The 21,470-nt window shown below is 42.1% G+C and overlaps 1 protein-coding gene across 7 annotated transcripts in view; it reads right to left on the bottom strand.

Moving 5' to 3' along the window:
* The window catches only part of LOC140685440 (junction-mediating and -regulatory protein-like), a 69,325-nt gene extending 48,748 nt beyond the window's left edge, over positions 1 to 20,577 (bottom strand). For 4 of the 7 annotated variants that reach the window (XM_072952653.1, XM_072952654.1, XM_072952651.1 and 1 more), the window contains exons 1-3: positions 19,809 to 20,576; positions 18,322 to 18,456; positions 15,464 to 15,707 (exon numbers count right to left, since the gene is read on the bottom strand). In XM_072952653.1, coding sequence (XP_072808754.1) covers positions 15,606 to 15,707; positions 18,322 to 18,456; positions 19,809 to 19,844 — 273 coding nt within the window. In that variant the 5' untranslated portion in view covers positions 19,845 to 20,576 and the 3' untranslated portion in view covers positions 15,464 to 15,605. Of the gene's footprint in view, positions 1 to 15,463; positions 15,708 to 18,321; positions 18,457 to 19,808 lie in introns of all 7 variants that reach the window. The other 3 variants (XR_012066033.1, XR_012066034.1, XM_072952655.1) reach the window with 1 other exon arrangement.
* Positions 20,578 to 21,470: the final 893 nt, after the last annotated feature.

Below are 21,470 nucleotides of genomic sequence, written 5' to 3'. Positions count from 1 at the left end.
AATTCCTATTTACCACAATTTATTTCATTCAGGCATTTTCTTCTTTTTTTTAATTGAGTTATAGTTAGTTTACAATGTTGTGTCAATTTCCAATGTAGAGCACAATTTTTCAGTTATACATGAACATACATATATTCATTGTCGCTTTCTTTTTCACTGTGAGCTATTCAGACACTTTTAATCTTTAATAGACCATCATTCAGCACACTGCTTTTAGTGTCTGCATGTAACTTTTGATAAAATTTTCAAAGGCTTTGAATTATAATTCTGGAAGGAGCAAAGTTCAAATGTATATAACTACAGTTAGAAATACAGTATTTAAAACACAACCAAGAAGAAAGAGAAAATCTTCTATGAGACTTTTTAAAGAACAATATTCAGGGTTAGCTCTTTTTAAGGTAACAAAATAAAATTCAAAACTATTTAAATCTCCTAATGAACAAATAAAATAACAGGGCACAGACGTCAAAACTATGTTCTCATTATATTTATTAAATGTAAAACAACTATAAATAAACTAATTAAGAATAGTCCCATACAAAGTATGGGGAGGAAGGAAAAATTAATGTTATCATAATGACAAACACTATCTCAGCAAACAAAAATAGTTTTAAAAAACCACATAAGAAAAACACTCTGCTTGTACCCACTGACTTAACTGTATATCTTAGAGACTAACAAGTGCTGCTTCCCAAATTTTCTGCTACCCCTTCCCAGCATGACAAACCACACGTTTCCAAATCTAAATAATATATTTCTGAGGCTTGTCTCCTAAATAAGAATCTCTTTCAAGAGATTTAACTCTAATGACAAATCACATTTTACAGATAGAATATAATTATTTATAAACATCACTTTGCTCCCTAAGCCTTTAGATTTGCCCTAGACAGGCTTCTTCTACTGCTAAAGATGTATCTGGGACACCTGTCCTGATGGTGATACCAAGGGCAAGACTGAATTTAATTTTAAAAATGCAAATTACTGCAAGTTGGTTAAATTACAGGTTTAAATTACATAATTATTTTGTATAAGAAAGTAAAAGTGGAAACTGCTTCTTCAAGAGTCTGTTAATCTTCTAACATCTGTATAGGATGAAATCTGATTATTTTCCCCTCCTATTTCAGTACTACAATTTTCAATATAAAACTTTTCACTGAAGGGATAGGGCATAGCTCAGTGATAGAGTTTGTGCTTAGCATGCACATGTTCCTGGGTTCAATCACCAGTACCACCTTAAATAAATGAATAAATGAATAAATAAATAAATTTAATTATCTCTCCCAAAATAAATAAATAAATAAAAACACAAATTAAAAGAAAAAAACCTCCTCCACTGAAACTTAAGAGGCAGCAGCACAGTGACTAAAAGCATAGATCACAGTCGGATCTGGATTTGAGTTCTATTTCTGTGAATTCAAATTCCTAGCTATGCATTCTTAGACAATTCTCTGAATCAGTTCTTCTGCCATAAAACAGGCTTGTTAGTATCTATTTCATAGGGACTGCTGTGAGAAATAAGTAATGCATGTAAATATCCTTAGTAGAGGGTCTGATACATTGCAAACATTCAGTAAGTGGTAACAATGATAATCAAAACAAATAATGATCAAATTATTAATTTATCAAATAATCAAATCTGCATTTTTATCCTGTAGATTCTCAGCCCTCTCCTAGTTGATTCTTTATAAATAACTAGGGGCAGCTCAGAGGTATAAAATCAATCATCAAAAGAAAGAGACCTAGCAGGCACCTTCCTCACCCTTGTTCTCTCCCATGTTTCAACAGCCTTAGTCATTATCCAAACTTGAGAATAAATACCTGCTCACACTGGGCAGAGGAGACCAGAGGCCATATTTAACACCTGTACTTAATGATAGCTCACCCACGGTGTAAGACTAATATCGTACATTCATTTTTCCAACACACTCAACATAAGAATGGGCACTTAGGTGGAAAAGAAATCAACCAAAAGCATCTTTCAGGAAGTGCCTGTTGGATCAAAAGTCTCATTGCTGAGTCAAGAAGAAGAAGGTCAACTTAATGCATCACATGTGCCAAAAGTATAGGCTGTTTTATACTTCCTAGAAATGAAGGGAAAAGTTCACATGAAATCTCTATCAACTTTTGTGACTGCCTTCTAATTCATTTAATAAATATTTGTTGAACACCTTTGGATTGACACTACACTAAGCACATGGATACAAAAGTGACAAGATAATAATATTTTCCTCTTGCAGAGCCTATTAGAAAATCATTCCCTTTTTTTCTCTCTCATTCATTGGTTGACTTACTATATGCCACTATGTGGCAGCAAATATTAGGCATTTTGGGGAGGAGAGATTTACTAAAAAGATAAATAAGATAGAACCCTTGTAGTCAAAGAATTGACAGGCTAGTAGAAGAGAAAAATACAAATACCTATGTTAAGTGCTATGAAAGCCACATAGATACTGTGCATAATCAGTAGGAAAAACAACTAACTCTACTCACATTAAACAGGACAGGCTTTCTAAAGGAGATGGTATTTAAATAGAGTCTTAAGGGATAAATGTTTCACAGATGAAAGGAAAACAGTACTTCAGACAGAGGAAATAGCCAGGTGCAGACACATACATGAAACCATATACATGCACACACACATACACACACACAAACTGCATTACATATATACATGTTACATACAAATGGATATACAGTTTTTAGATGGAAGCAGTCATTTGAATTACAACACAGAAAATGATGCAATTGACTACTTTTCCAATTCTCCCAAAGATGGTACACAGCTAATAATATATTTATAAGGGAAAAGTTATTTCCTTCCAATTCCAGCCTTAGAGCATTAGCACTTAAATCTCTCCCTGAAATAAAGGGAGGTTTGAATGCTAGATTAAATCTGGACTAAAAAAGGCTCTCCCTTAAGCAAAGTATCAATTCAGGTAGGAAAATAAAGGAAAAGAGCAACAGGATCAAATTAGAAGCTCCTTAAATGGACAGGGTTCAATTTTAAACAGTAGGAAAAAAATTAATTCCTTAGTGAGTAATAAAACTTGAAGGAAGAAAGGGAAATCAGACATGATGCAAGGTTTCTCCCAATGAGCATTCTATTAACATTGATACTTGCTTTTTCCATTAGCGTGTACTTGACTTTACAAATATTTACATATCATGGCACTCACATTTTGTAAGCCCCCTAACTCTTGCTATACTTTCACGTGAATAGTTTGCCATATAAAAACATTAAATTCAGGCAGATGGGGTGAATAAATTTTTTTAAATTGTATAAAAATTAGTAAAATCTACCCGGAAACCCTTCCTAGCTTCTGAATAATAGTATAAATACTTTTACCTTTTGAGTAATTGCCTTATCATCTTAAAAAATAAAAATCATGAAATTTGTTAATTTTCCTTTATGTCTATGTTTTAAAATGTGGGTTAGAGGCTTATCCATGTCTAAGCTTTATCTTTAACAATAATCAGTATTTATACAAAATCTAACTGGTAAAGTACCTTATACTACAAAGGAAGTAATCAAATGAGAAACAGAGAATTTAATGATGGAGCAAGGTTTCCCAAACTTGGTATCATTGACCTTTTGGACCAGATCATACTTCATCATGGGGTGCTGTCCTGTACAAGGTTTACACCTGACCCCTACCAACTAGAAACCAGCAGCACCCTCACACACAACTCTCCCCTACTTGCGACCATCAGAAACATCTGCAGATGTTGCCAAATGCCCCTCTGTGGCCACTGCTGCATGCAGGCAGCGTGCTACGCTGCTCAGTGGTTATCTCACTTCACCTAACAACATAGTGTCCATGAAATAGTTGTCATTTCCCCAGCTCAACAAATAAAGAAACTAAGGCCAAGAAAATTAAACAATTTGCCAAGAGTCACATAACCAACAAGTGTGGCAGCCCATACTTAACCCACACAAAGGGGCTTCAGTCCCTGCTCTAGTCACTGTTCTGTTGTCACTTATTAATGCCTCAGCCTTTTTCATCTGACACTTGAAATGTAATATTCTGATTTTTATCTGAAAATAAAAAAATAAAATTATCCACACAAGAGGAATTTAAATTAAAAGACTCCCAACCTCAATTCAGGATAAACTAACAAGTATTTTTTAAGCACTGACTGTATGTATGCCCAGTACCAACTTAAGGAACTAGAGTGATTCAAAGAAAAAAAAAAACCACATTTATTAAGGATTTGGCTCAAGACCTTTTCCACACATTACCTCTCTGAAGTCTCACAACATCCCTGTGAGGTAGGTATTAATATCGTCGGTGGATGTAACCAGTGTACCAGGTTCTTGTCCCATTGCAGAAAGAATTCTGAGATAAGATGTAGTGGTTAATAAAGGTTAAGTGAGAACTTATTAAGGGATGGATTGTACACTCTCAAGGGGAGAGTTAGCAGGCTCAGATGAGCAGCTGCCCTGTGTTTCTCTGGCAAGTTGATTACATAGGGTGTAAAAGAGAATGGGTGGATTATTCATTCGGGAAGGAATGGTTTGGGGTCAGATTCCCTGATTATCATCCCAAATCCACATTCCCAAAGAGAAAAGGGATTTCTGTCCTTATTTAGACTGGATCAGAAGTGTGGCATCAGTGCATGATGGATACTTCTAATCTGCAAGGGTAATATTAATGAAATGAGGACATAATGAGAAAAAGTTTCATTCAGACACTGGAAATTCCTGCCTTTTCTCACCTTTCTTTATTTGTCTCCAGGCCACTGATCACCCCCAAATGAGCTCAAAGATTCCTGCTTATCTTTCTCTGCCAATGGACCTCTGGTGCTTACATGATATGTGGTTTCCTGCATTTGGCTTGTGCCCCTCCTTTCTGCCCAATTGCTGCCATTTGGTCTGTGTTCCCCTTTCTCTGCTTATATCTAGCTATCTGCCTGCTCTAACATTACCTTGTTTCAAATGGGGAAGCTAAGGCTCAGAATAGAAAGGTAGTCCCTGACCTAAGAAGGCTTACAACTCAATTGAAGAGACACACACACACAAAAAAAAGGTTTTTTTAAAGACACAGAATAAGTTAAGTATCTCAGTTAACAACACACAGAGGGTGAGAAACACAAATGAGCAGAAGTATGAAGGAGGATTAAAAAATGGCCGCACTTAGGCTAACAGATTGCTTATTCTTATGCTCACCCTTAAAACGGTCAACTGACCTGACTGACCGGTTGCTACTCACGGTTCCAGGCCTGTTGTTGAAACCGAAGCTATTGATCCTACTGTTTCTACTTTATTCCAGTCATTGAAAGTCATCATCATGCTGGGTCTCTGAGTACTTCTCCAAGAAGAAGGTCTGGTCACAGGACTGTCACCTTATAAAATACCCTGAATTACCAAGAAGACCACACCTTTAAATAAAGCGATCTACCCACTACCCTCCATAGAACTGATCACCGGAAGCATCATAACACCATTCTGAGTTTTCTGATGAGAAAATGATTGTGTTGATGGTTATCAATGCTTTATTGTTTGAGCTATGGCTCTAGAACCACCCCCACCCACTCCATCCCCAAGGTGGGTACACAGTTTGGAAGGCACTAGCATGCTGTGAATCCCCTTTGCCTGACAAAGCTATAAAGCTGCCTCTTTTCTTCTAAGCTCCAAGATCCAGTCTCTGAATTCTTTGGCTTGTCAGGGACCGGGGGCCAATCTTTTGGCAACAAGTATACAGTTAGATTAGTCAGGGAATACTTCTTAAAAAGGGTTTCTAGTATCCTCTCTTAGGAAAGAAAATGCATGAGCCAATTGTAATAAACTGAGGAGGAGCAACACATCTGAAAACAACAAGAAACAGAAGTTTGGGGACTGAAATGTAAACTTTGTGATAGCCAATGCAAGCAGCAACTCAGGGAAATGATGAGGAGTGATATGTGCCTTAGAATTCAGACGGAACAGTAGCTGGAGATGAGACTAGCTCTGTGCTTTTAGGGCGTTCCTGTCACAAACACTCAGGCACAACTACAGGAATGAAATCAAAAGAGCTGAAGGTGAAGACTAATGGTTGTTAGTGGAAGCTTAGACATATGGAGTCAAACACCAAAATTCATAAGATGGGTGATGGGTCATCTACTTTGCTTTATGTATTTTGTCTCCCCCAAGCAGAATGTAAGTTTCCAGAGGGCAGGGGGCTTTATGTCCTGTTCACTTATGTCAATCCCTGTCACAGTAGGTGCTCAGTAAATGTCTGCTGCTGAATAAAGGCAGTTTTCAAAACAGTTCACCTATTCAGAAACTAAGGCCACAAATGTATTCAGCATTCAAAAAACAAACAAACAACAACAACAAAACACCCAGCAAACACACACACAGAAATAAGAAGACTATTGTACTATTCAACGTTATTGCAACAGCTAACATTTACTGGGCACTAACTCTGAGCAGACACTGTGATATATTATCTCAATCCTCTTAGCTGCCCTGTGACAGAGGTAGGTAGTATTCTTATGATCCCAGGTTTACAGGTTAACACAGAGAATAAATAACCTGCCCAAGGTCACAAAGCAGCACAGCTGGAGAAAGCTGGGTCTGTCAACTCCAAGGCTTGCCTCTCAAATACTATGTCACATGCACAGAACTACAAGTATCCTTCTTAGGCAAGGCTAGGGAAAAGTGGCCAATGAGGAAAGAAAACAGCAAAACAAAGCAAAATAGAAACTCCAATGTAGTCAAAAACCATTGGTCCACCCCTCTCCTATAGCAGCTGCTGTAGAATCTCCCTGCCTGGGTACCCTGACTAACCCATGCCCAGCACAACTTCAGTGGTTTAAACAATCCAGATGCTGAAAAGCAGGAACTAGAATCAAGCATCTAATCAACATTTCAAAGAGCGGTAGATAACAAGTGGTAATGCCCCAGGGCCACAGCCCGAAGAAATGACAGCTGTGAACTCAGACTAAGGCTGACCTCAGACCTTCCCAAGCCCTTCTCTCCGTGTCTGCCTCTTCCCTCCCTACTGTGCCCTGCGTGTCTCTCCCCACCTCTGCACGTCCCCTCTCCCACTAAATGGCCTTCACAAACACTCTGAAAATTTTTGTTTCCTGCTCTAAATTTCTCATCTAGTAAGTTAAATTTGTAATATTTCTCTAATGAAAAGAAGTCTACTTGTAGACAGGTAGAAAAATGTTCTCTGCATGTTGCAGCATCAGTCCAAAGGGCACATTATCAAATTCACACAGTAGTCACTAAAGAGACCACCAATCAAACAAATTAAAACTGACATCCCACATATATATTTATGTAGCCTTCTGGTGTTACACACATGGTAACTACACAGGAGGAAATTAAACCCACTAGACAGACTCTGCTCTTCTCCCTTCAGTCCAGTAACACATCTATGACTGCAAAGTTCTGAAAATCTCTACAATGGAAAGAAGTGTAACTCCAGAAGCATGATTGCAATCGTTACCAACAAGCAAAAATATTTAAAATATTGAATTTGCTTAAAAAATTAGAATATTCATTAAATTAACTACTTAGAGATGCACTAATACATAAGCTAATTTAACTTCTGCATTTACACCAAAATCTAAAGCAAATGTGCCTTAAAAGCAGTCCGAGAGTAAGCCAGAAAGAGAAAGAAAAATACCATATGAGATCTCTCATATGTGGAATCTTAAAAAACAAACAAAGTATAAATACAGAACAGAAATAGACTCATAGACATAGAATACAAACTTGTGGTGGTCAAAGGGGTGGGGGGTGGGAAGGGATAGATGGGATTTCAAAATTGTAGAATAGATAAACAAGATTATACTGTGTAGCACAGGGAAATATATACAATATCTTATGGTAACTCACAGAGAAAAAAATGTGACAATGAACGTATATATGTCCATGTATAACTGAAAAAGTGTGCCCTACACTGGAATTTGACACAACATTGTAAAATGATTATAAATCAATAAAAAATGAAAAATGTTTAAAAAAAAAGCAGTCAGGGAATGAGGACAAGAGTTGGCAAGATAAAAAGTACTAAGAAACATATCTCAATCTTTTCTTTCTGCCTTTGGATTTTTTTCATACACTTGTCTTAAATATAGAACTCTATTAAATAAACAGACTATGAAAGCAAATTCATATTGCTCTCAAAGTAGAAATACTTCCCAAATACAAAAAAAAAAAAAAGAAGAAGCATTTATTTCTTGAATTTGACAGCTGAACACTGATTTTGCCAAATCTAAGGAAGGAAAGGAAAATTATTTCTGAAAACGGATCCTGTATTTAATAAATATTAAGCATGAAAAGGGAATGTCCACCCCACCTTCACATCATTTTAGGAAAAGGAGAAAATCAAACTTCAGTTACAACAAAACCACCTGAATAAAATTCCATCAATCATAGTTTGAGATGTAATGATACAAATTAAACTTATTAAACTTCTTCCTGTATTTTTTTAAGCTTTTCATTTCGAAGCATTAAACCAAAGGATGTTTAAAAAAATAGATATTTCCAAACGGACAATTTAAACCAAAGTCACTTTCAGAGCTAATCAATGAATTCATCAAAAACATTCTTTCTGATCTAAGCACTACGGAGGTCTTTGGAGATGAATTCAAACTCTAATTATGTTCAAATTAGTCTTTCTTTTCTGTAAATAATAAGCACAGTAGTTCTGTCATTTCTCTACTTTTTAAGATTTTTAAATAATATGTTAATGAATCACACACTAGTACAGATGCTTTTGAAAACACTGTAGAATTATTTCAGTTTTATTTGTCAAACTCCAGGGCTGAGTTTAAGTGTTGGGCAACATAAAGCCTGACTTTAGCCTTCTGTCTGCTTCGCACTGTAAAAGACCTTTAACTCACGTTAATAGTGCGGGGCCACACTGTCCTATGTGGCGCTGGGAGAGTTCTGCATGTGCTTTATATTATCTCATTTAGTCCTAACAGCCCTGGGAAGGACATGGTTTTCCATCCACATGTGATGAGGCCCATAGCGAAAAAGGGTAAGTAACTCATTCCAGGCCACATAGCTAAGAATGACACTGCCTTACTAATGAATCTTCTGCCTCCACAGTGTGAATATATTTTATGAGGGAAATGAGAAGTGAACTAGCAACACGGTGCTGGCTCCAGATACGCATAGTGCTTCCAAACATGAGATTGTTGCAAATTACCCACTACTACTAGTGAGGCAAGTCCTTCTCAGACATAGAGGATGTCATGCAAAGGTCTATTATTAGACCCTTAACCAACCTAAAAAGCATGACATTTTAAAAGCCTCATAAGATACATACATTCTTCCAAAAACAAACCAGCAATGTGTCTTGCTACTTCATATTTGGTCCAAAATATTGATGCATTCAATGTATTATCCTAGGGTGATCATCTCAGAGGAAAGGCTAAGTGACAGAAAAATATTCTGCACCATTAATACTCCCTAAGTTCATAGCCATCATGCAGAAAGAAGCATCCAGCATGACTCAGGCTCCCACAGACACAATCTCAGCACGTGCTGCCTCCTGCCTGAAGCCACCCAGGTCTCCATTAGCCAACCTTCAGCTGGAAAAAGAGGGGGCAGAGGCCACACAGCAAAGCAACAGACACTTCATGCTATCTGACTGATCTGCCAGCTGTCCCTAAGGTGATGGGGGAAAAGCAAAATATAAGATACTCAAGCAGTAAGGACTCTTGTGCATTTGTATTATTTTTCAAAAGTCTGCATTGCAGGATAGCACAACACAAACATAGGATCTTGTATTTATTTGTATCAACTTACAATTTTAGAGAAATCAATTGTTACTCAAAACTTTTTAAGGGAATATTTTAGAAAAACTGTCATACATTGGTCTGTCTCTCAGTATCCAGATCAAGGACAGATGTTCCCTCAAATAATTCATAAATTCTGAAGGTAGAATAGGAGGAAATTTTAAATATACTTGTGGGTAAAAGTATAATTATTAGAAAATATATATCCCATAGTGTTCAGGAAATGTCATGTTGATTAAGGAAATACACTCTAAACACATATGAAAGGGAGCATGAGAATGTGCCCAGGAGGGGTCAGGAGAAAGCAAGGAAAACCTACAACTACATGAAGGAATAAGACAGGCTGGTTTTCTGCTTAGTGGGAAAAAGTCTCAAAGGAGAAAGGTTGAACAGCAAGAGTTCATTATTTGAAAACAACTTTACTCATCTGTTTGTAATGAAAATTCAACTACACTAAAAAGGAAAAATAAACCAATGCTCCACTCTTTTCCCTGGTCCACTGAATGTGTCAACAATACGGAACATTTCTATTTGGGATATTTGCAGATATGAGAGGAACACCTTGTGTCTTTTAAATTGCCACCCATCCTTAAGCCTGAGAATGACAAATTACGTAAAAAGACAAAAAAATTAATAAATAAATAAAAGAAAGTATTCAAAGACAGCAAGGAAAGAATCATCTCCTAATGAATGGGAAAGTAACTTTACAGTGACCTTCTTTCTAAAAGGTATACTAAAAATGTCGGTTTATATAAAACTGTCAGGCACCTTTCTTAAAGGAAGAGGAATTGAAGTATCTATTACATGTGTAGAAATACTATGTAAAGTAAAAGCAGGCTTGACACGAACTAAAAAGTGTCACTATTGGAAGAGTAATCCTTTCCCCTAAGGGAAACTGGGGAACTCAAAGATAAATAAGATTTATGAAACCAGGCAAAAATATACCATCATCCAACGTAGCTATTTGTTGACATATGAAACAAGTGCTGTGGTGCTAGCTATGATGTAAAATTGACCAAAGTGAATTATTCTTTCTAAACAACACTTGTGAGATAGAGTCACTTAGGAAATAATTGGCCACGTGCTACCGTCACCCCAGGCTGCGGAAGCGCTCTAACGCGCACGCGCACGCACACACGCTGTGCGGGGCGCCTAGGAAACAACAGCCGCCAGTAGCAGGACCAGACGGCAGAGCGGGACTCTGCACACTGCGCTGAGCGCTGCAGGAGGTCAAGGCTCTAAGACGCTTAAGTATCAAACCTCAGTGTTCTTACAGTTAGACGAATACTTCCATCTGGTTCAAACAGACCATAAGCACTTCTAATTTCACATCTAAAGTAAGTGCTTTACAACTTATTTTCAGAATCTTTCATAATTATACCCAGAAGTTTCTTCAGATCCTCCAAAGACACTTCTGGCCATGATGCACAGCCATTATATCACTATGTAGTACCTTATATATTATGGTATCTTTGAACAAGAAATGCAAGTGTCCCTACTTTTTGGCTGCATCCCTTCATAGATGTCATTGCCCCTGTTCCTCAGTCCATTGTTTTCATTACTATGGAGGCAAAAGTAACTTGAACAGTAGACTCTGCAGAATCATTTTAAGAAAGCCCCCAAGGAACACATCTCACTTAGAAAACAGAGGCCACCTGAAATATCCAATCTCAGCTTTGCAGTAGAGGGATTCTCAGACTGCATGCAGGTGGACTTGGCAGTTGTCTACATCAGGGGTCCTTAAACTATAAGCCAAACCCATCCTGCCTCCAGTTTTTATGCATAAGGTTTTATTAGAACACAGTCACCTTCATTCACCTACAGAATGTCTGTGGCTGTATTTGCACTACAAGAGCAGAACTGAATCATCGTGACAGGACCATGTGGTCCACAAAATTTAAATATTTACTAACTGGTCCATCACCAAAAAAAAAGAAACAAACAAACAAAAAAAGTTTGCCAATCCCTCCCCTACACAACGAGATGTCAGAGGCAGCACAAGAATTCTCCAAGTACCATCTCCAATGTACACGCACTGGGCTGCTGCTAGCCTAGGCGTGGGCTGCTAGCTCATCTGGTGTCAAGCACACAAACACAAATGCACACTCCTAAGTCTTTTTAATCATCTCATATCAATCCCAAAGTTGCCAGGGCAAAGCACATGACGTTACCATTTCCAACTACCAGAGTCCCACCCTTCCCACTGCCTTTACTAGTAAATTATGTTAACCCAAAAAGACTGCCCTTTAAAGTTCATCAAACCATGATTTCACTTGCATAAAAATGTTGTGGAAGATAGAGGATGAGGAGGGAAGGTGCCCATATGGCATCTGTTCCAGAACCACCTTACATCTAGCTCCCCATCTAAATAGATCTTACCTGGAAGTTCTGCCATTGGAACAGTCACTCCTAAGAAAAGGCCAAAGAAGCTACAAAGGAGGTGGTGAATTCAAACTAAGAAACACAAGACTACAAAGGAGGTGGTGAATTCAAACTAAGGAACACAAGATAGTGTGGCTATAGAGATTCCCTACCTCACAATCCTCAATCCTTGTTGGCATCAACAGTAAATTCCATGCTTCACAATGAAAATTTTTAAATTGTTTTAAATTTTTAAAAAATCAGTCTTCCAGCATCTTATGCTTCAAAAATGTAAGGAGTTTTTAAGTGTCAAGTTGGTTTTATTTGTTAGTTTTTTAATAAAAAGATTTTTTAAAGGCATTTTCAGCAATGCTATGCCAGCAAAGGGCTGTCCCGTCCACTGTATGGGACACAAATACACACACCACCTGCCAGCAGGAGAAGCAGCCTTCTTTGCCAGCTATTTTAGCCCCACTTCATTATGTTGGGGACAAAACTCAGTATGATAATGAAAGGCAAATTTTAAAAACATGAATTTGGTGAAACAGATCTGTCCTTTATGTATAAGTTCCTTAACAGTGAAACCCTACATATTCTTTTGAACTTAACCTCAAGAGACATACATACCCTACAAAAAGCTTGCCAGGAGTTTCAAAAAAATCATGTGTCCTGAGACTGGCTGTTCCCCCTTTTCCACTTCAAGTTTTACTCACTTTAGAAATATCTATTTTAGGGAGAGTCTCATCCATCTCTGTTCTTACTGTACCTTTGCTAACTTTAACAGATTCTCCTCTCCCAAGTAAAAATACCCATTTGTCAGCTCTTTGCTCTCCATCAGCACTCTTGAGAAACTTTAATACTTTGATAATGACTTCCAATTCTACATTTTCAGCATATTGCTCATTATTTTACTGTCTTGAGATTTCATCAGTATCCAACTTCAACTCGAAAATTTATTGTCTAAAACAAAGTCCACTGCCCCATTTCTGAATTACTTTGTATCAGAAACCACTAGCACCATGCTAATATATTGGAAACACCTTTTTCACTCCTCCATCTGTATTGCTCTTCAGTGACCATGGTATAAAAATGTTGGCTCCCTAGAAAAACAAAATCCTAATCCAAGTATAATGCCTTGGTTTAAAATACAATTTCTCTATGGTTTAAAGCTACCCTTTCAGGAACATTGTTCTCAACTGATTCTTTGGGCTGTAAACACATACCCACACAAGCACAAACTGACCCTAAGCTACTCAACAACTTCCCTGTGATTTCCCATCAACCATCTTCCTAATTACCTCTGCTCCCCACATCCTCCAGTTCCAAAAGTCTTCAACACTATCTCCAGCTGCTCTTTTCTTCCACTGGCTCAGACACTCCAATATGTTCTGTGTAGTCCAATATCAACATTTCCCCAATGAAAAATGTACAAACACACTTACATCTATAATATACCAAAAACTTTCTGGCATATAGTGGTCATAGATTAAAAACTGGTTCATTTCCCTTTCCCTACAGTTTTGTGCAATCTGTGTATCATTGTCTCTGCCATTCATAAGTAAAAGCATCTCAAAAGCGGGGCCCCCAATTAATTTGTTGTTTCTTTGCTCCTAAATAAATACACAATAAAGCACTGACATGAGTTTTAACCAATCTATAGTAAAAGCAATAAAAGTCTTAAATTTACTAAGAAACTCTGATGGAGTATAATTTACACTGAAACTATTTTGTTGGTTTGTCCTCCCTTCCTACCCCCGAAAAGCAGCCTATGCAGGACTAGATGTCTCTTCCTATCTTTGTGAAACATGGGATACATGACTTTCTCATGGTCACAAAATAACAGGTCCAGCAACAGTTGTCTTTGATCTCACATCTAACATTACATCCATTACACAATAATTTAATGTCAGCATCTATTTAAAATAGACAGAATTTAAGGTTCATAACAAAGGCATAACAAGAACAAGGCATATAAAGAAGAATAAAACAGCTGGAGAAGTTCCAGGGGAGGGCAAAGTGATTGCAAAACAGACAAAAACAGTCAGGAACAATGATGGTAAAGAGGAATACTGAAAATCTACAAAACCAGGAAAAGATGAACTCCAGCTCATTTTAGCATTTCTCAAAACACACGCTCAGGACTTGTCCTGGAACTTTAAAGAGACAGGTTTTGGATAAATAAATGAATTACTAATAAAAACGAGGGCTAAAAAACTTGTAGAATTTGTCACTTTAGAAGAAAAAAGTACAGGCTAAAAAGTGTTTGAGGAAGTTTTAAATAAGTTTGATCAAGGTCCTGAATGGAAAAGTTGACACAGATGACTCAGGCTTACATTCACTCCACAGAGCCTCTCTCAGCAGTGGCTTCAGAACGAAGCCCACACAGCTCTCCGGGGGCCTGCGAGCCTCAGTTTGGTACTGTCTGCTTTGTTATGTAAAATTCCACCTATGCCTAACACTTAAAGTCTACGTAAATATACAAAATATTCATTATCTTCCTCCTCTTTAATTTTGCACTCTGAGAGGATACTTAATATACAAATCAAAGATTCTGTAGGCTTCTCCTTTAAAGTAACAAAAAGGGATAAAAAAATCATCCTTATTTAATAGAGAAGACAACTGAAATAAGTCACAAGTCATTCCACCAATTAAAAAATGCTGTCGATTAGGACATATACAACTCAGGGAAAAAACAAATTTTGGCTAAGGAAAAATGAAATACGTTTTTAATAAACTGGTTAAAGTACAAAATGCTCTCCCCCAAATCAGTTATGATTCCTAAGAACCCCAAGTTTCCTGAGTAACTGATCTCGGTTACCACGTCCTGCTGATACGCAGGAACTGCACCCAGGAAATGAGAAGGTAAAAAGCTCCTGTACTGAAATGAAAACTCTCAAGGAAGACTGCAGAATAGAAAATAAATTTTACATTCAGGGCCTCACAGAGTCAGAGGCTTCCATTTGGGAACCCAAATAGGAGTTGCCCAGAAACAAAACCTACAGCGCTGTTTCCCACCCGATGTACCAGGAAAAGCTACATACACAGAGATGTCCTCTGTGCGCACATATGCTCTGGCTTCCTCAGTTTCCTTTTACCAATTAATGGCCAGAAACATGCAAGGGTCCACTCTGCAGAAAGACAGAACTCCTCAAAAAGAAACCTGCAGGCTTGCGTATCACACGCACAGAGAACTAAAAGGTTACAAGACACAGGACTGCCTGATGCCTTCTGCCCGCAGTGAGGACTCAGACACCCCTCTCATCTGTATGCTCCCAACACTCCAGGAAAACATCGGCAAAACACCGCAGAACGCACGGGCACCCTCCCCCTTCCCCCAACTCCCCTTCCCAGAGCCACTCACACTTTACAGAAGAGCCAGAGCGCTGAAAGTGGGCTGGTTCCCTTCCTCCTCGGGATGGAGGCGGCAGCTGCGGCAGGGCCTGCGCCTTACTGAGGAATAAGCGGGGCTGGTGCCGCTAAGCTGGGCAGCCACTCAGGTCTTTTCAACACCGACAGAGCAAAGGAGGCAGCGGCCCCAATTCCCTCCTCTTCTCTTTCTGGGCCTCTTCAGGCTGGGTCTTCTGCCGGTCCTGGTCCACTTGTCCCTGGACAGTCAGGTTTGGGATGCTCTGTACTTTGATTTTAATAAAGTTCCCTCTGGGCGAAGGCTGCAGTCGGCCCTCCAGGTCCCCCAAAACCCGCCGCCCTCGGGGCTGGGGTGGGGGGTGGGGCCCTAAGACCTCCTCCCGGAGTCCTGCCGAGGAGCCAGGGTCCAGTGACTGGTTAAGGGATAAAACCCCCAAGGGGGCAGAGGGGAGGGGGAGAGAAGGAAAGAATGGCGGCACCGGTCCTGCTGATCCCGTTTCCCAGGCCACTACTTCATATTGGTGTCCCCGCCCACACCCCTGGCTGGGGGGTGGTGGCCGAACTTGGGGTCCCAGCTCATATACTCAGTGTCGAGATGCTATAGACGCAGGAGGGTGGCGGAGATGGCACCGAGGTGGGGGATCCAGCCAGCTCCGCTCGGCGCCGACCCGGCTTCTGGCTCCCATAGGTGTCGCTGAGGCTGGGACCCCCTCCCTCCACCTTGGGGGTCCCTTGCCCCACGCCCCAGGATGAGACAGAGGCTCTGGCCCCTTCTCAGCGCCCTCTCACTGCGGAGCCGCTGACGAGCCCCGCCCGAGGTAGGTAGCCGCCTCCCGGCCCCCGGACGCCCCCGGACGCCGGCTCGGGCTCCGACGTGTGCAGCTGTCGCTGCCGGCGGGGAGGGGATGGGGAGACGGGATACCGTGGCTCCCGCTGGCCCCAGGTAGGGCACGGGTCTCGGCTGGGCCAGTGCACAGGGGCTGGGTCCCTCGGGTGCTCCCTTGCTCTCATGCTGCGATGGTGGCAGCAGCTCCAGAATCTCAACTCGCAGTCTTGCTCACTCAGTGCCTGGGTCTGGCCTCATTCCAGAAAGAAGGGCGGAAGGAAAGCGGTGCAGACTGATGACACTTATAAGGACACTAATCCCATTCAGGAGGGCTCCACCTTCACGACCTCATCTAATCCTAATCACCTTCCGAAGGCCTTACCTCTTAGTACCTCTGAGCATCTCATAAGGAGGAAAAGGAAGGGGGTGGAGGGGCAGAATCGAATTTCAACGTGTGAACATTTAATCCATAATGCTCTTAAAGATGTTTTTCTTAAGAAGCCCATCTACCCTAGAGATGAAATGCCAGTGTCATAAACCACAGAAATTTCTACCATAGTTTTTGTTTTAAATAGCAATTTAAAACAAATTTGGTATGCAATTATTGGTAACATGTAGAATTTTCCTTTTGGCTTCTTAAAGTTTAAAACTTCTAGCTATGTAATTCCAGGATCATTTTTAATAAATGAATTTGTGATCTCTAGATGACTGGGTTTTAATTTGTTACATTATCATCGCAAAACACATCATATTAGTGACATTTTAAGCTCTTTTTTTAGACCCATGTGTAAGAATGATTAATTTCCCTTTTAAAACCACAAATTATTTTTTATTTAGTTTAAAACAATCTGAAACTTACAGAAAACTGCAACTAGAGTGTAAAGAACTTTTTTTTAATCTTGAACTCCCATTTGGGATTAAGTTACCAACCTGACTATAGTTCCCTGAGGCAGCTCCAACCCTAGCTCCCTTTCTCAGAGGTGGAAGGTGTGGAGACTTGGACTATACCTGGCCTGATCTGCACAATAACTCCTCCCCCACCCCACAACCCCCATCATCTGCATTTCTGTTGTTCTGGGTGGGGGCAGTTAAGGTCTTGGCCCCAAATTCTGGGCCAAAGGCAGAACTCATGCAAACTGTCCCCTGCCCCAGGAAGTGTAGTTTCTCAAGGCGGTGGGAGGAAAAAGGCACACCCGCAGCAGAGCAGGGGCAGCAGAGGGGAGTGACCCCAAATTTAAAGCCCTGAGGAGCGGGTCTGAGGACAGTCTCAGCCCTGCTGTCCCAAACATGAAACGAGAACCCAGGACTCACCTACCTTTGCCTCTGAATTTCGTGCTTTCCCAGAAGGTCTAAGGGGTGGACTTCAGCCCCCAGGCTGTCACATGACCCACTATGGTCACGTGATTCACGGACACCGGGGACAGTGGTTAGTGTCTTTTCACCTCTCTGAGCACAGGTTGGAGTGGCTGTTGTTTCCCAGGATGACCTGTTGGGTAGGAGCAGTCACCACTGCCCTGGTGGAGGCTCCGTGGCCTTCTCTGTGCTCCTGGGAGCAGCGCAGTGACAACAAGGTCACCAGAGCCTAAGCAGGAGTGACAGGTGTGGTGGGCCCACCCATGGCTTCCTGGGAAGTGCAGGTTAGCTCCCTTAAACCTTGTATTTCCTCACTACTCATCTCCTCTCTCTAACCTTCTCCTCTAATGTACTTTCAGCTTTCTGCTTTACAAGGGGAAGCCTGGGGAAAAAAAATAACTTATTGGATGGTTTCCAATTTGCACTTTCCATGTGTAAAGCCCAGTGTGGGCTTTGTGAGAGAAAAGCAAACCTGTGAGAAAGAACTCTGTTGTTATGATAAGGGACTGTGATCCACCATCTAGTGGACAAAAATTTGAAAATACACAAGCAGGTTTTCCTTTTCCCTTGTCTAGAAAAACAAGTGTCCCAGAAGCGCACAGCCTAGACCTAGGCTCCAGCCTTTGGCAGTGAGTAACCAAAAGCTATGACTGGAGCCCAGACTAGGTCCTTACCTCCTGGATGCGCTTCCTGGCCCTTCTGCTGCAGCTCGCTAAGGGTTCATAATACTCCCGGTCGTGGGTTTCCGTGAAGAATTCTTGGGAGAGGATCTTCCAGCCACAGGTGTCCAGGTCGTGGCCCAAGTAGACCTGAATTCGGTGATGGTAGGTAGTTAGATAGAAATGAGCATTGGGCAGGGGGAGAGGAAGGGGGAAGGAACAATCCAGGAAATAACAGTATGTATGCATTCAGGATTAGGGTTTCCAGAAATTTTTACTTTCTCTAAATGAGGGCCAGCAAAAGAAGCCAGTTAAAATCAAAATGCTGCGGCTGCATATAAGACAAGGACCCGGCATAACTTCAATCAATGCTCATTGTAATGTAATTAACATTACAGTCTGAGCCCCCTCCCATTGGTTTCTCTATGTGCTTCATGGGTAAAAACCTGCCCAAAAGGGGATGGGCATGCCAGAGCACAAGGAACCTGAGCTGTCAACCAGAGCATAAGGAACTTGAGTTGTCAATCAGCTTGTTCACTCAAAGAACCTGAGCCATTAATCAATCAATCAATCAATCAATCACACACACACACACACACACACACACACAATGCCCCTAGGCCAGGATACAAGACAGAAAATCAAAGGAGCAGCGCCATTTTTCCCCTCTTGGATTGGCCAGCTCCCAATTCTTGGGAATGTACTATTTTTTACTACCTTTTTATTTTACTAATAAAAATCTGACTTATATCACACTTTCTTTCTCTCGTTAAAAATTCTTTCTTTGAGGGGTGACTAAGAAACTAGGTAATTCTTATTTCCCTTTTCCCAGTAACAGTAACAGTGGCGATCTCCTGCTCAGTCACCTCCGGGACGCCCCCAAAGAGCACTGTCCACATGCCCAAGATCTCCTCGAGGAATACCAGCAAGCACGGCTCCAGCTGCGAGTTCACGGGGCTTGGCTGCTGGTGCACTGAGCGCAGATCCTGGAAGAAGTGCCCAGCCCAGCTTCACGCCTTGGCGGGGACTCCAGCTCCACGGCGGGCGTCCACTGCTTCGTGACCGAGAGTCCCAGGTATGCCGTATCCGCCTCATCCTCCCTCACCATTTCTAGCACCTCAATCTAGGTGACCATCCTGCAGGCGCTCACTACCCGCACTGAGGACACCTGGGCTTCCATAGGCGCCAAGAGGGCTTCCACAGCGGCACATCACTACCTGCAGATGTGCTCAGGATCGGGCTGGACTTGGCCCACACCAGGATCCAGTGAGGACTTCCCACCTCTTTTCCAGACAAACTTCAGGGCAGCAGGTCCCCTCAAAGGCTGCACATGCTCCATGGAGAGCTACCCTCCGTCCAGGACGGGAGGCTCTGGGCCCAGGGCTTCTGCCCTGAGTCACTGAGGCAGTGGCCTCAGGCCAACCCCTGCCTGCTGGGCTATACAGCCTGCAGGTCCTGTTGGACATGGGTGTGCCAGGCTTGGCGCCCCATCCCGCACCCACCTGACCGCTGGTGCCGCTCCTCTGCCTCTGGGCCATCCGGTTGTAGCAGGTTATGGCAAAACTGCCCTCAATCTCATTCCAGGAGATGATGAAGATGAACTTGTGCTTCTTCCGCTTGTAGAACACATGCAGCCGCCAGGCCACTCAGTCCAACTGGAGTCTCTCCTTGAGCGCCAAAAACATGGTGGCTCCAGAGCCAGGCCCCGGGGAAGGGGTCACCAGCCCTGCCCGCCAACGGACTCAGCCGCTGTCTATGCCGTGCCAACAGCACCCCCGCCCCCCACCGCTCACCCTCGCCAGGCGCCTTCAGCCATCCTAAAACGCTGGGGGTCTCTGCCTGCTTGCTCGCCCGCCTCTCTGCCCTCCGACCGCCCCCAACCCTTTGTGGCACAGCTCGCGGGAAAGAGAACACGCCCCCAGGAGCTCGTAGTTCACACGGTCACGTGCGAGGGTATCTGTTTACAAGCCCCGAGCTGCCGCAGCGCCTGGCGCCCGCGCTAGCCACCCCCTGGGGCGAGGCCGCGGTGCTGCATCTGCGGGGCTCTGGAGGTGAGGCGCGGTTCCGTGGGACCAGGCAGGTGGTCGGGAACCATGTGTGTGTCTCCAACGCTGGTACCAAGGCCGATCTCCCCGCCCCACCTCCTCCTCTTCCCGGCAGCCAGGAGCTGGCTTGAAGGAGGGTCATGTCTCCTAAACTTTGTGCCTCAGTATTGTCACAATGTCGCCAGTCGGCTGCTGACTTAGGCTCCACTGGGACGTAAACACAGACACTTGGCGCACTCCAGTGACGCGGTAGCGGCGGCAGCGCGCGCAGCCGCCCGCGCCCGTTGGCCCCGCCCCCAGCACCCCCCGCCCCGCCCTCTGGCTGCTGCGAGCCCCTCCCTTCTTCCTTCCGCAGAGCCGCCTGCGGGCTGGAGCCGCCGATTGGCCGGCGGTGAGAGTGGCAGGTGCGCCCCGCGGTAGAGGCGGCCTCCGAATCCAGGAAAAGAGGAACAAAGGCGGAGGGACTGGGAAGTTTTGAACTCCATTTATTCAAAGGGACCCTCAAGTGTAAGTTTTCCTCCATTCACCGGGAGGGATAACTTCTAAGTTCAGAAAGTACTCCGTATCATATGAACTATGTGCTTTATTTTATTGAGACCCCCTAGGCTGTTGAATACTCTCCTAACATCTTTGTGATACAGTTTTTAAGATATGAAAGGAAGGTGTCTGAAGACAACTGAGTAGAACTCCGAAACAAAATAAAATTAAGTGAAAGTTAAAAAAAAAGAAACAGAGGAAGGAAGAAAGAAAATACAGAGAGACACCGCAAGCCCTACTCACCTCACAGCACCTCTGTGGTTTCCCGCTACCTCTCCTTTTTCTCCATCCTACAGTGGCATTTTACGATTATTTTCTTGGATTTTTACTTTATTTTTGCCATTGCTTCCTCTAAAAAAATAAAAACTTAATGCACGCTGGAGTTTCAGAGGACAGCATTTAGGATACTGAAAGGAAAATTGACAGCAGTTGAAATCATTGTTGGCAGACATACTTAAGGATCTCATCATGTCTGTCCTGAACTTCTCATTCAGCAAGTGTTTATTGAGATACAAATGTGTACAAGCCAGGAACTGTGCCCTATGATAAAGATGTGAAAAATAATGGAGCTGTTTTAAAGCT

This window comes from Vicugna pacos, chromosome 31 (genome assembly GCF_048564905.1).
Source record: "Vicugna pacos chromosome 31, VicPac4, whole genome shotgun sequence".
In the NCBI taxonomy this organism is placed as follows: domain Eukaryota; kingdom Metazoa; phylum Chordata; class Mammalia; order Artiodactyla; family Camelidae; genus Vicugna; species Vicugna pacos.
Note: the sequence above shows the minus strand (reverse complement) of the source record. Positions and strands in the feature narration are given on the sequence as shown.